The sequence below is a fragment of the Aethalodelphis obliquidens genome, unplaced genomic scaffold (assembly GCF_003676395.1).
Source record: "Aethalodelphis obliquidens isolate GAN/ISIS:26980383/991018 unplaced genomic scaffold, ASM367639v1 scaffold4, whole genome shotgun sequence".
Classification (NCBI taxonomy): domain Eukaryota; kingdom Metazoa; phylum Chordata; class Mammalia; order Artiodactyla; family Delphinidae; genus Aethalodelphis; species Aethalodelphis obliquidens.
In genome coordinates this window covers 326581-339714 of record NW_020837948.1, presented here as the reverse complement: position 1 = coordinate 339714, position 13134 = coordinate 326581, and the positions used below count along the sequence as shown (strand labels likewise).

Below are 13134 nucleotides of genomic sequence, written 5' to 3'. Positions count from 1 at the left end.
GGCTGGGCCCGTGAGCCATGGCCGTTGAGCCTGCGCGTCCGGAGCCTGTGCTCCACCGCAACGGGAGAGGCCACAACAGTGAGAGGCCCGCGTGCCGCAAAAAAAAATAAAAAAAGTCTCTGTTATGACCACTCTTCAGGTCTTCCTGTTGGGAAGGAAACGTGCAAAGCTGCTGAAGTACATATGCAGAGTTTTGTCTTAGCCTTAAATAGTGCCAGTCCCACTTTCCTCTGATAGTTCAACTCAGCAGATGCAAAGGGGCTGGCTTGTTTTCCTTCTGATTTCCTCCACGAGGTCTTCTCTTCGGACGTCCACCTGGCCAGGATGGAGGAACAAGGTGGTATGAGCATCTTGTGTTCCACTGCTCTCTGAGCACCCATGCCTTCCTCTAGTCATCAGGCCTGGCTCAGCTGGGCGCAGGAACCCAATCAAACACCTCAGGGGAGACAGCGCTTCTTGGGGGAGGTGGAGAGACACAGGGTATGTGTGGGGATGGAGATTTTACCCTACCATGACCATAGTAACATATTACCCCTTAAGTCCTTTAGGACTGGGCGTTAATATGAATGCCTGGCTTTTGCTTAGGTCTTGAATGGGCCTTGGCCTTGGTCTAGCTTATGTACAGTAACTTTCGGCCTTGGTCTGCCGAAATGGCATACATTCCCCATCCCTCAGCCTTCCCCATCCCTCAGTCTTCCTGTCCACCTACTTACCTCTTCCCTGCTGGCCACCGAGCGGAGCTTGATGACCCCGTCCTTGAGCTCTTGCTCACCAATGATGGCCACCAGTGGGATGCCTGCCTCCTCACAGTACTGCAGCTGGTTCAGTAACTTGGGGTTCTTCTTGTAGAGCAGCTCTGCCTGCAGGGGACCAGGGAAGGAGATGAAGGCTGTCTTCTGCAGTCCTCTGGGACAATCTCCTTGGGGCCCAAGTTGGCACCTTTCTCTGACCTTCACCCCAAGAAGCCACAGTAATGGCAGGGCCACTATGGATAAGCTTTTATTTCGTTTGTGTCCAGCACTCCCAAATTTGCTGCCACCCTGGGGCTTGCCTCCTCTACCTTGATCCCAGCATCCCATAACTCTGAGATGAGCTTCAGTCTCTCCTCCAGCAGCTTCTTCTGTGCAGATGCCACAAGCACCTGTGTTTCTGTGGTCCGTACCTTCTCCTTCACGGCCTAGGGAAGAAGCAGTTAAGAAAGAACTGGGCTACCCTTTACAACACCTTCAAAGAGCAAACAGAGCAGGCTCTTGTCAGGAGTCTGAGACCAGGCCCAACTCCACCAGGGCAGGCTAGTCTTCTCATCTAGCAATTGGGCAAAAAGTAGCTCTTAGAAGAATAAGAAATGAACTGACTGGCTTGTACATATGACTTGCCAGAATTAATAATGGAGGGCAAAGGTAGCTTATGTACAGTAACTTCAAGCTTATCTCCATCTAGAACCTTATGCATCATAAGTGATATTCTGAGCTCACCCAGACAATCCAATCACCCCTGGCAGTCCTAGTTCCCACAAGGAGACTGTGTCTCTTATGCGTCAGCCATAGGGCACGACTTGGGTGGGGGTGTGGATGGAGGGGAGAAAGAATGCTGCTGCTGTCTCTTTTTCTGGAAAACTATTCCCATTGTTCTTAAAACATAAGATGCCTACTGGAACTGTGACCTCAATTGGAAAACACCAGTGGGTTCCACTCTAGAGAAAAGGGTGGGAGCAGTGGGAAGGTTACTGCCAGAGCATTACCCGCGGGATGAAAGGCAACCAGCCACTTAAGAGCAGTAGCAACAAAGGTGGGCTTGAGGCCAAGAAGGGCTTCCTTCATATTACTCTAGGTGCTAGAGAGTCAGGATAACCATCTGAGGGATCCCACAGCCTCAGATACACGCTTCCCACTTAGAGACATTATCGCAGAGTGGTTGGGAGCAAGACTTTGGAGTTGGACTGCCTGCATCCGAATTCTGACTCTGCCACTTAAACCTCGGGCAAATTATTTTATCTATAATCTTCAGTTCCCTTGCCTGAGAAATGTAAATAATGAAAGTAGCTACCCTCAGAGGGCTGTTTAAGAGTTTTATTAGACAATGCGTGAAAAGCACTAAGCACAGTGCCTAGCACAGAGTAGTAAAGTATTAAGTGTTCTGTATTATGAGGAAGATCCAGGTCTTTGGATATACTGGCCTAGATTCCTGACAGCTCTGAAGGAAGTAGGGAGCAAAGGATTTTGTGAAGAAAGAATGATCAAAGATCCATCAAGCTGGCCTATAATGGGGTGGGAGTCTGAAGGACAGCAACAGTCTTCTCTCCATTTCTTTGCAAAGATGCAACTTGCCCAATGCAGTACTAATTGCCCCCTTAGAGATCAAAGAAGATAGCTCAGGTGCCACCATCTGCCCAGAATGTCTTCCACCCAGCCCCAAGACATACCTCCAGCCTCTGCTCCACGATTGAGAAGATCCGCTCTACCCCAATGCTGAGCCCCACGCATGGCACCTTGCGCCCTTTGGGATCAAACATGCCCACCAGCCCATCATAGCGCCCTCCAGCCGCCACACTGCCCACACCCAGGGGCTCTTCCCCTGCCTGGGCTGGGGGCTGTAGCAGCACTGCCTCAAAGATCACCCCGGTGTAGTAGTCCAGCCCTCGAGCTAGGCTCAGGTCGAAGGAGATCTGGAGGGATAAGAACATGGTCAGCAGCAGATGAGGATCAAAGGCCTCCAGCCCCGGAGCTCAGCTAAGGCTCCCATCCCAACCTGACTCACCTTGTCAGCAATGCCAAACAAGGTCAGATACTCAAAGAGCAGCTTCAGGTCTCCCAGGCCCTCCAAGGCCTGCTTGTTTTGGGACAATTTAGGATCCTGGAGCAGCTGTTCCACCAGGGATACCCCACCTGGGGAGACAGATTTGTGAGCCAGACTGACAAGAAGAAAAAGATAAGGGCTTTACCTTTTCCTCTGGATTACACATGTATGCATGTGTGCATACACACACATGCATTCCCTTTCCCTCTGTCTCCAGTGCGCGTGCGCGTGCGCACACACACGGAGGAGTTTGGCTTTCGCTTGAGGGCAGTGGGATGGCTGCCGGGGAGGCAGGGTTTGTTTCTCACCATGCTGCTGGACGTAGTCCCCAATGCGGTCAGCCACCTCAGGTGCCAGGCCCTTCTCTCCCACCATCTCACTCTTTACTTCCTCCCAGGACACCTGAGCAGACAGATACCAGTCAGGGAACCCTGGGCAGCTTCCCCAGTGCAGAGCAAGTGTGAGCCCTTCTCAGGGTGTGGTCTTAAGCAGAAGCTGCCCGTCAACCTATATCCTGGGGCTAATCTTCCTCTGTGGGCATAGAAGCAGGGCCCTCTCTCTCCTAATCTTTTCCATTTCTCAGGGCAGGGTGGGATCTGGGAAAAGAAGAGTCAGGTGTTTGGGTCATTACCTTGTCCAGCTTGTCCACTGAGGAGCAGATGGTGCGGAACTTGTTGTCAGGAACACCACAGACGGCAAACGTCCCATCTAGGATGCGCCGATCATTCACCTGCAGCGACCCAAGGCATAGTGAGAAGAGGATCTCCTTACATGACCCTCGATAGCCTTGGACACTTAGGCTACTGGTTCCTCTGCACAAGGACCTTCTCCTGTGAGAGGCCAGGCCCAGCTTTGTCCTCCCAGCCCCATTCAGCTCTGACCTTGACCAGGAAGTCGCCTATCTGGAGTGAACTCAGGATCTCACACATTATCTTCAGGCACTCTGCATCAGGAATCATGGGGTCAAATTGCCCAGCAATGTCAAAATCCTGTAGGGAGAGGGCTAGCTAGAGGTCCTCAGGGGTTTAACCTTGAGGGAGGACTCCTGGGAGCTCTGCTTTCTATGAAGGAGGCCTCTTTGCACTCATGCGCAGACCACATTCTTCATTCTCCGTCTGACTGTCAGCCCAGAGCAAAACCCCAGTATTCCTGGGTCTCTTACCAGTCCTGGTTTTCTTCCCATCCACAGGGCTATTCCTTCATTATCTCACTCATCTATTTTTCCTTATTTCCTTCCACTGTTGTGGGAGCAATTATACGGCCTTAGTCCTTTATTCATTCAGAAGCTGTGCCACCAGTCTGTGCGACAGTACCTCAAATCCAGTTTCCTCATCCTTTGCTCTGATCCTGTCACTGTGGTTTAATATAAAAAGCCCTGGACCAAGAGTTCTAGTCCTAACTTTGCCTTTCTTATCCCTATGATCTCTTCATCTTGCTGAGCCTCAAGTTTCCTCAGATAAAATGAGGCGCATAATCCCTGTCCTGTATATGAAAATACTAAAGAAATCTTAGGGTTAGCATTATCTGGGGCATCTAGATTTTTCAGGACACCATAAGTACTCAATAGATTCTACTGGCTCAAGGGAGGGCCTCCTTACCCATCCTGCCCCCATACTCACACACTGGTAGAATTCCCGATATCGGCCTCGGGTCATGGCTGGGTTATCCCGCCGATACACTTTTGCTATGTGGTAGCGTTTAATGTTGGTCAGTTTATTCATTGCCAAATACCGAGCAAAAGGAACCTGATGACAAAGAGTTAAGGGGAAAGCCCCACCTTTCAGAGTCTGGAAGTTGATTATCATCACCAACAGAAGCTGGGGTCTAACCGCACCCTGTGTGGGTAAAACCACCATCTGTAAGATTAACAGCATTTCTGAACATCAGCAAGAATCAACTTTGTTACCATACAGGGCAGCTGAAGTCTCATAAAGTATTAAGGCGCTTTTCTTTTTGGGCCATGCTGAGCACAGCATGGGGGTGGGCAGATTGGCCAGGGAGCAGAAAAAGGGCCCCAAGTAGGGATCTCTAAGCAGATGATTCTCTGACATAGCTTGGAGATAAAGGAAACGTGCTGTTGGTCAATTAGGGAGAACTCTGTCCACCAGCCAGGGCAAGGGAGACATATTCTGAATCCAGGGGATTGTTGGCAGAGTCAGAACTGGACCCTGACATAAAGCTGAGGTCTCACTCAGGATTCAGAAGCCTTCAAAGGCTAGCTATGCTCTGTTTAGCCAAAGCCCAGCTCCTGGTTTAGAGAAATAACTTCCCTGACTGCAGGATGTATCATATTTGATCCCACCTATGTCTAGCTGCCCCCAAACCTGAGGCTAGAAAAAGCCCCAGCCCAGTAAGGGCCAATACATCCAAAGTTTAAAAAGATACAGTGAGGTCATAGCGAAGAGACAGCAGCTCCCCACCTTGGTCCTTCAGGTCATAGATAAGCTTAGAGTCTTCCCCATACTTTCCAGTCAGTGTTTCCTGGAGAAAACATAAAGAAATGTGACCATAATGATAAATATAACAATTTGAAAGGAATTTTTAAAAACAAAAACCCACCATTCTAACTATGACTGATTTCAACTTATCTACATTTCCTCTGTTCTCTCTCCCAATGTTTCCTTATTTGATGTAGTTATAATCAAGGAAATACCAATTTGGTTTTCTGCTTATCACATTTCCATTTTGTGACAGAGCTGAAGTATTATTTTTAAAAGCTGCATTGGGAGTTCCCTGGCGGTCTAGAGGTTAGGACTGCGCGCTCACTGCCGAGGGCCTGGGTTCAATCCCCGGTTGGGGAACTATGATCCCGCAAGCTGTGTGGCATGGCCAAAAAAAAAAAAAGCTGCATAATATTCTAGTGAGAAGAAGCTATTTCCTTCCTTCCTAGTGTTACACTGATAGATGTTTAGGTTATTCCTATTGAAAAAAAATTCCATAGCATTTCAATAAATATATTTGGGTACACAGTTTTTTGTTTTGAATATTTTTTTGGAGTATAAATGCCTAGGAGTGGGTCATTAGATCAACAAAGGTAAATGTTTTTATGACGGCCTGAGATTTGAACACTGTCAAAAGCCAAAACTGAGAGTCCTTGCCCTGTGATGTCTTCAACAAGATAACATATTTCACTACCAGACTGGCAAAATTCAAAAAACCTGAAAATTCCCAGTGTGTAGAAAATAGAAATACTCATACAATGGTTGGTGTTATGGCCAGAGAATGCAGTGGTTGGTATTATGGCCTGAATTGTGTCCCCTCGAAATTCATATATTGAAGCCCTATTCCCTGCACCCACCTGGCCCCCGTAACCTCAGATTGTGACTCTATTTGGAGACAGGGTCTTTAAAGAAGTAATTAAGGTAAAACGAGGTCATTAGGATGAGTCTTAATCCAATATAACTCATGTCCTTATAAAAAGAGGAAATTTGGACACAGAAGAGGGAAGATGATGTGAAGACATAGGGAAAAGACACCATCTAAAAGCCAGTGAGAGAGGCCATAAGCAGATCCTTCCCTCATGACCCTCAGAAGAAACCAACCCTGCTGACAGCTTATCTTGGACTTCTAGCCTCCAGACAATAAATTTCTGTTCTTTAAGACACCCAGTCTATGGTATTTTGATATGGGAACACTAGCAAACTAATATAGTTGGTAGAAATAGGAATGAGTACAACCATTTGACCCAGAAATTCTACTTCTGTGAATTTACTCTGCAGATAAATACCCACTAGTACCAGACATTGTTCTAAGCCCTGTGTATACATCAGTGAACAAAGGCAGTCCATGCCCTCATGGATCTTCTATAGTAATGAAAAGAGACAGGCAGTACATTAATGCAAGGGAACAAATTAACATAACTTTTGATAGTGATAGCTTCTTTAACGGAAATAAAATAGGTCAATGTGATAGACAAGGGCTGCTTTAGACAAGGCAGTTGGAGAGGAGTATTTGAGGAATGGCATTTTAGTTGAAATCTGAAATCAAAATCTGTTATGTCTAATTTACTCTGGAATTAAAGTCATGCAGAGAGCTAGAGAAAAAGGAAGTTCAGCAAGAGGGAAGAGCAACAACAAAGGCTCGAAGATAGAAACATATTTAGTATGTTCCAGGAATAGAAAAAGACCATGGTAGCACAGCGGGCAAGGGGAAGAAGCGCATGAGATGAGGTGGGAAATGTAGGCAGTTGCCACATCATGTAGGGCCTTGTAAGCCTGAGTAAAGAGTTTGGATTTTATTATAAATGCATTGGGAGTTACTGGGTTTTAAGCAGGGAGGGATGCAAAGAACTGTTTTTTAATAGCAAAGAACTAGAAACAACCTCAGGGTCCATCAATAGGAGATTGGTTGCATATTTATCCTTTATATGTTCGATTTACATGTATCTAGGAAACATCTCAAGTACAGGTGCCATGGAATTCAATGTAGCCAGGAGCCATAACAACTTCCACCCCTGAGAAGGGCTCTCTTTTGGATGCTGCCGGCCACAACCAAGGTAAATAAAAAGCAGGGCCTCTTTCTCTATGCCAGTCCTGTCCCCCTTCTCATGGAGAAAATGCCAATCTTTGTCTGCAACAAGAGACCTTTGGGCCTCACTCTCTTGCCATCCTCTTTGTTGTTTGTATACCCATTATTCCACCAGGCAATTTCTCCTCATCCACCCCTCACCTTTAGTTCAAACACAGGTGTATCAATTACTTCTGCACCGTGGCGCTTGAAACAGCTGATGATTACATCAAACACCTTCTCCCGAACTGCCATCTGCCGGGGACTGTAGTCTCTTGTGCCCTTGGAGTCAAAATCAGCCAGAGAACCAGGGATGGGGTTTAAAAACAAAGAACAGAACAAAAAAAAAAAGAACAACAAAAAAAAAAAAGAACAACAACAAAAAAAAAAACAAAGAACAGTAAGGTCTAGAAATATAAAAGCATGACTTCAATGATGGCGAATGAAAACCCTGCCCCAAACTTAGGTTTTCCTACAGGTCACTGAGTTGTAAAACAAGTACAAACAATTCCCTATTAATTACCACCCCCATTGCTCTCACCCTTCTAAATTCCAACCCCTTTTTAGCTTGGTTCTATCTTCTAGAATTCTTGGAACTCTGTTCTCTGAGAAATTTTCCTAAACTCATTTTCTGGGAAACAGAACATTCCCCTGCCTAATAGAAAACATCTACCTGATGACAGGCATGTAACCAACTCAAATTGGCTTAAATGAATCGAATTCCAAATTTTACAAGTAACGTTCTCTCCCAACATACCTTAAAAGGAAATCCTAATAAATACTATTTTTTCTTTCTTTCTTTCTTTTTTTTTTTTTTTTTTGGCGGTACGCGGGCCTCTCACTGTCGTGCCCTCTCCCATTGCGGAGCACAGGCTCCAGATGTGCAGGTTCAGCGGCCATGGCTCACGGGCCCAGCCACTCCGCAGCATGTGGGATCTTCCCGGACTGGGGCACGAACCCGTGTCCCCTGCATCGGCAGGCGGACTCTCAACCACTGCGCCACCCGGGAAGCCCTCTTTTTTTTTTTTAAAAATTTAGTTATTTTTGGCTGCATTGGGTCTTCGCTGCTGCGCGCAGGCTTTCTCTAGTTGTGGCGAGCAGGGGCTACTCTTCGTTGCGGTGCGCCGGCTTCTCATTGTGGTGGCTTCTCTTGTAGAGCACGGGCTGTAGGTGCATGGGCTTCAGTAGTTGTAGCACTCAGGCTCAGTAGTTGTGGCTCGCGGGCTCTAGAGCATAGACTCAGTAGTTGTGACATGCAGGCTTAGTTGCTCCGCAGCATGTACGATCTTCCTAGACCAGGGCTCAAACCCGTGTCCTCTGCTTTGGCAGGCGGATTCTTAACCACTGCGCCACCAGGGAAGTCTCCACTATTTTTTTCTTTAATTTTTTTCTGATAGCCCTATGACAAGGGCTAAGTTAATGAATTTGAATGTGTTGAGAAGTTAAGTCATTACTTAAGGCCATTCAGCTGGTTCCTGGCAGTCGGTACTAGAACTCTGTTCTTCCAGGTCAGAGCTTCTAGTATGGGCTTTTATATGCTACTCACAAGTAGGACCTCTTTGGTCTCAGGACCCCTTTACACTCTTACTATTTACTAAGGACCCCAAAGTGGATTATACCTATCAATATTTATCGTATTATAAATTAAAACTGCAAACATTTAAAAATATTAATTCACTTAACAAAAAGAAAATCCATTACATGTTAACATAAATAACATTTTAGGAAAAATGTAACTACTTTCCAAAACAAAAACATCTGGTGAGAAGAGTGGCACTGATTTACATTTTTGCAAATCTTTAATGCCTGGGTTAATAGAAGCCAGCTGAATTTTCATATATGCTTTTTGCATTCAATTCTGTTGTGATATGTTGTTCTGGTTGAATATATAAAGAAAATCTAGCCTTACGGAGATGTGTAATTGTAAAAGGAGGAATATTTTTAATAAACTTTTCAGCTAATTGTAGATATTCTTCTTAAACTACACCAAAATCCAGAGGGAGAGCTTCTTAAGGATTGGTTTGCAATGTGGAATCTGAAAGTACATCAATGAACTTTTCACATTGTTACATTAAAATCTATTATAAGGTACCCAGAATTCACAGAGACAGAAAGTAGAACGATGGTTACCAGGGGCTGAAGGGAGGGTAGAATGGGGTGTTACTGTTTAATGGGTAAAGAATTTCAGTTTGGTATGATGAAAAAGTTATGGGGGATGAATAGTGGTTATGGTTGCACAGCAATATGAATGTACTTAATGCCACTGAACTGTACACCTAAAAATGGTTGAAATGGCAAATTTTATGTTATGTATATTTTAGTACAATTTAAAAAATATCTGTTACTCTATCTTGTACTTTGGATATTCTACGCAGGCACAATTTTATAACATCATGCATTGGTCATTTAGAAAATATTTGTTCTTTGATAACAGTTACACAGATCTTCCAAATGTTGATATGCCTCATTATACAATATCAAAAAACCATATTTGTTCATGTCACCATAGATCTCATCAGGAAAGTCTTCAAGTATTGAGAACCTGTCAAGCTCATGGTGGAAAATACAAGTTCTAACATTGACTTGAACACTTGAATTTTATCACTGGCAACAAATACTGTTGAATGTTTTCCTTGAGGTGACAAGGCTCACTTTGTTCAGTTTTGTGAAAATGTCTGCCAAATATCCAAATCTTTAACACAATAGTTTATCTTTCAGTTTTTCTTTCAAATAAAAAAGGTTTTCCATGAAAAAAGTAGCTAGTTCAGCCTACAGTTCACACATGGCACAGCATTTTTCCTACTTTGGAATGCAGCAGAAGTGCTTTATCTGTGCTTTCCATTTCATCATACAGAGTATTAAGAAACAGTGTACTCAAGGGTCGATATTCAATAAAATTAATAATTTTTACTGTTTTATCAAGGACATTCTTAAGTGAAACTGAATCTTTTTTTTTTACTGTGAGTTCACGAAAGTAAAGAACATAATGGTTATTAGTACAGCTCAGTGCCAACATCTTAATTTGTGCTAAGACACGAGCAGTTCTACACACCAGTGCTTTTGCACCTTCATCGCAAACGAAGTGAAAGGCAAATAACACTATGAAAATAATTTTGACCAGGAAGGTCCCTTGAAAAAGTCCTTTCCCCATAATACTGAGTTTTCTGTTAATTATGAATCACATGTCAAGAAATGTATTTCAACAAACTAAGTGGATATTAACTCTCCAGTATATTCTCATTTTCTTGTTTTTTTAAAAACATCTTTATTGGAGTATAATTGCTTTACAGTGTTGTGTTAGTTTCTGCTGTATCTCATTTTCTTTTAACATTAAATTATGGAAATTTTCCAACACACATTATAGAGAATAGAACACTGGACCACCCCACCCTGTGTTTATTACCTACCTTCAACAACTATCAACATCTGCTATTCTTATTTTATCTAAGCCCCAATATTTTTTTTTCCTGCAGTATTTTAAGGTAATCCCAGATATCATATACTTTCATGCATAAATATTTCAGTATAATTGTCTAACATATAAGGATTAAAAAACAAAACACTACAATACCTTCCTTACAACCAATACAACTTAACAGCAGCCCTTTACCTAGTGCCCAAGTACTTGGTTGATATGTCTCATGTCTATTTAATCTGCAACAGTTTCCTTTCCTTTTTTTTAAAAAAAAAAATGTCCTTTATTTGTTGAGGAAACTGAGTCATTTTTCTGAAAGAATTTTTCTCATTCTAGATTTGGTTAACTGTATATTCAATGTGGTCATTTAACATGTTCCTCCATTTCCCATATTTCCAGTAAACTGGTAGTTAGGTAAACTGGTAGTTAAGTCTGAAGACTGATTAGATTCAGGTACAATTCTTCTTGGCAAGAATATTTCATAGGTGGTGCTGTGTACTTCTTATTGCATCACATCAAGAGGAATATAATGTCTGGTTGTCCTACTTTTAGTGAAGCTAAGATTGATCATTGGGTTTAGCTGAGGTCAGCCTGATCTATCATAAATCCCCATTAATCTTTTCACCCAATAGTTTGAATAACTATTGATGGTCACTGCCTTGGGGTTTTACACCATCTCTTTAACTTTTTTTTTTTTTTTTTTTTTGCAGTACGCGGGCCTCTCACTGTTGTGGCCTCTCCCGTTGTGGAGCACAGGCTCCGGACACGCAGGCTCAGCGGCCATGGCTCACGGGCCCAGCCACTCCGTGGCATGTGGGATCTTCCCGGACCAGGGCATGAACCCATGTCCCCTGCATTGGCAGGCGGACTCTCAACCACTGAGCCACCAGGGAAGCCCCTCTTTAACCTTTGAAATGAGTTATATGTAGAAAGGAATAGCTCAATGATTTTAGGAGCCCAAAGAATTACTCTTAAACAGCGACATCTCAACATAAGGAAGACAGATCATCTCCCCTCTACTTTGGAATTAAATTTCACATACATTCATTGAATACCTATTTAGTCCCAGACTCTCAGGTTAAATAAACCATGTGAATAATGAAAAGTCAGCAATAAATGCAATAACAGAGATACTTATGAAGTGCCAAGGGAACCCAGATGATAGGTAAATAGTTCAGTTTATAGAACTTACAGAAAGTGGCATCTGAACTGAAATCATGGTGGTTGAGCTAGGAATCTCCAACTTCATTCCATTGTACTCTCCTTCTCTATTTGGTTCTAGTCATAAAGGTCTTTTTATAGTTCCTGGAAACTACCAAGGTTCTTTCTCACTTCAGGATTTCCATACCCTACCTGGACTTATCTTCCTCACACTCTTCACCCGGCTGTCTTCCACTCATCTATTAGGTCAGCTAGTCTATCACTTCTTCAGACTTCCCAGTTCTCCCTTATTTTTCTCAGAGCATCCTTTTTACTTCTTTACATCACTTAACACAATTTGTAGTTACATATCCATGTGTGGGATTATTTCTCCTAAGTCTGTTTCCTTCAGTAGAATGTAAGCTCCCTGAGGGCAGGCTATATTGTTCACCATGGTACACTCACTGCTTTGTACAGTGCTAGGCACACAGTAAGCACTCAGTAAATATTTACTGAATGAAAGAAGGAGTAGCAGTAGCAGGTAGACTCCCCTAAGCACCCAGCTGGCCTAGCTTCTGCCATCACTTTGCCATCCCAGAATGACTCAGAGTCCAATCCAGCCTGGTGCCTACAACCAACTGTTGTTTCCTCTGCAGGATTTCAGATCCTCCTCAATGACCTGATTCAGAGAAGCAGGCATATATGCGTCCTTGTGAGTGGAATTAGGGACCCTCTCAGAGGCTCCCTAATGGAATATTTACCTTGGGGGTTTTGAGCACAAACTTCTGTTTCCCTTCATCAGGGCCCAGTTGTGCCTTCAGTTTCAGTAGTTTTGCCACCTCCTCCTCGATCTGTGGAGGGAAAGTAGGCGCTGGGCTACCACATCTGCCACCCCCTCCCTCTTCCGTCATTCATTCAGTATCCCTCCCTCAGCAGGATGTGGGGCATATCTCTCTCCCAAGCCTAGCTTTGCTTCTCTCGGGTCCTGCCGCAGCTACCTCCCCACCCAGCCCGTCCTCCTACCTACAAGTCCAGTCCTTTCTTCCACATCCCCATCCTCTGTGCAGACCACTCCCCGCTCTGTTCTCCCAGGCCTTCCTTTGTCCCCTCTCCTGCCTCCTGGGTCGTACCTGCTCAGCGCTGGCCTTCTGCTGCTTAAGGGCCCGCACGCGCTCTCCCTGAAGTCGCACCAGATCTTCCAGCGTCGCACGATCGCCCATACTGGTTACCAACTGGAGCTGACTACTGTCTAGATAGGTTGTGCGGGCCACAGCTTC

At 44.3% G+C, this 13134-nt stretch overlaps 1 protein-coding gene across 3 annotated transcripts; it reads right to left on the bottom strand.

Annotated features, from left to right (window-relative positions):
• Positions 1–120: 120 nt before the first annotated feature.
• Positions 121–13133, bottom strand: HARS1 (histidyl-tRNA synthetase 1). 3 transcript variants are annotated; one of them, XM_027095302.1, is made up of 13 exons: positions 12988–13132; positions 12619–12708; positions 7465–7584; positions 5182–5277; positions 4416–4541; positions 3678–3785; positions 3428–3526; positions 3105–3198; positions 2758–2885; positions 2423–2665; positions 1061–1177; positions 714–860; positions 121–315 (listed from the first exon to the last, which is right to left on the bottom strand). In XM_027095302.1, the coding sequence occupies exons 1-13, from the start codon at positions 13075–13077 to the stop codon at positions 244–246; spliced, it is 1530 nt and encodes a 509-aa protein (XP_026951103.1). In that variant the 5' UTR covers positions 13078–13132; the 3' UTR covers positions 121–243. The 3 variants fall into 3 exon arrangements, with proteins under 3 accessions (XP_026951103.1, XP_026951117.1, XP_026951112.1); XM_027095311.1 differs by lacking the exon at positions 121–315 and adding an exon at positions 345–455 and having other exon boundaries at positions 12988–13133; XM_027095316.1 differs by lacking the exons at positions 12619–12708; positions 12988–13132 and adding an exon at positions 7704–8127 and having other exon boundaries at positions 7465–7639.
• Between the last annotated feature and the right edge of the window lies 1 nt (position 13134).

Coding starts and splice junctions, on each gene's coding strand:
- HARS1 (XM_027095302.1), bottom strand. CDS start 13,077: ATGGGCGATCGTGCGACGCTGGAAGATCTGGTGCGACTTCAGGGAGAG. Junction 7,585..12,618: donor TTGTGCTCAAAACCCCCAAG/GTAAATATTCCA, acceptor TTTGACTCCAAG/GGCACAAGAGACTACAGTCC. Junction 4,542..5,181: donor CTCTTCGCTATGACCTCACT/GTATCTTTTTAA, acceptor CTTTGTCATCAG/GTTCCTTTTGCTCGGTATTT.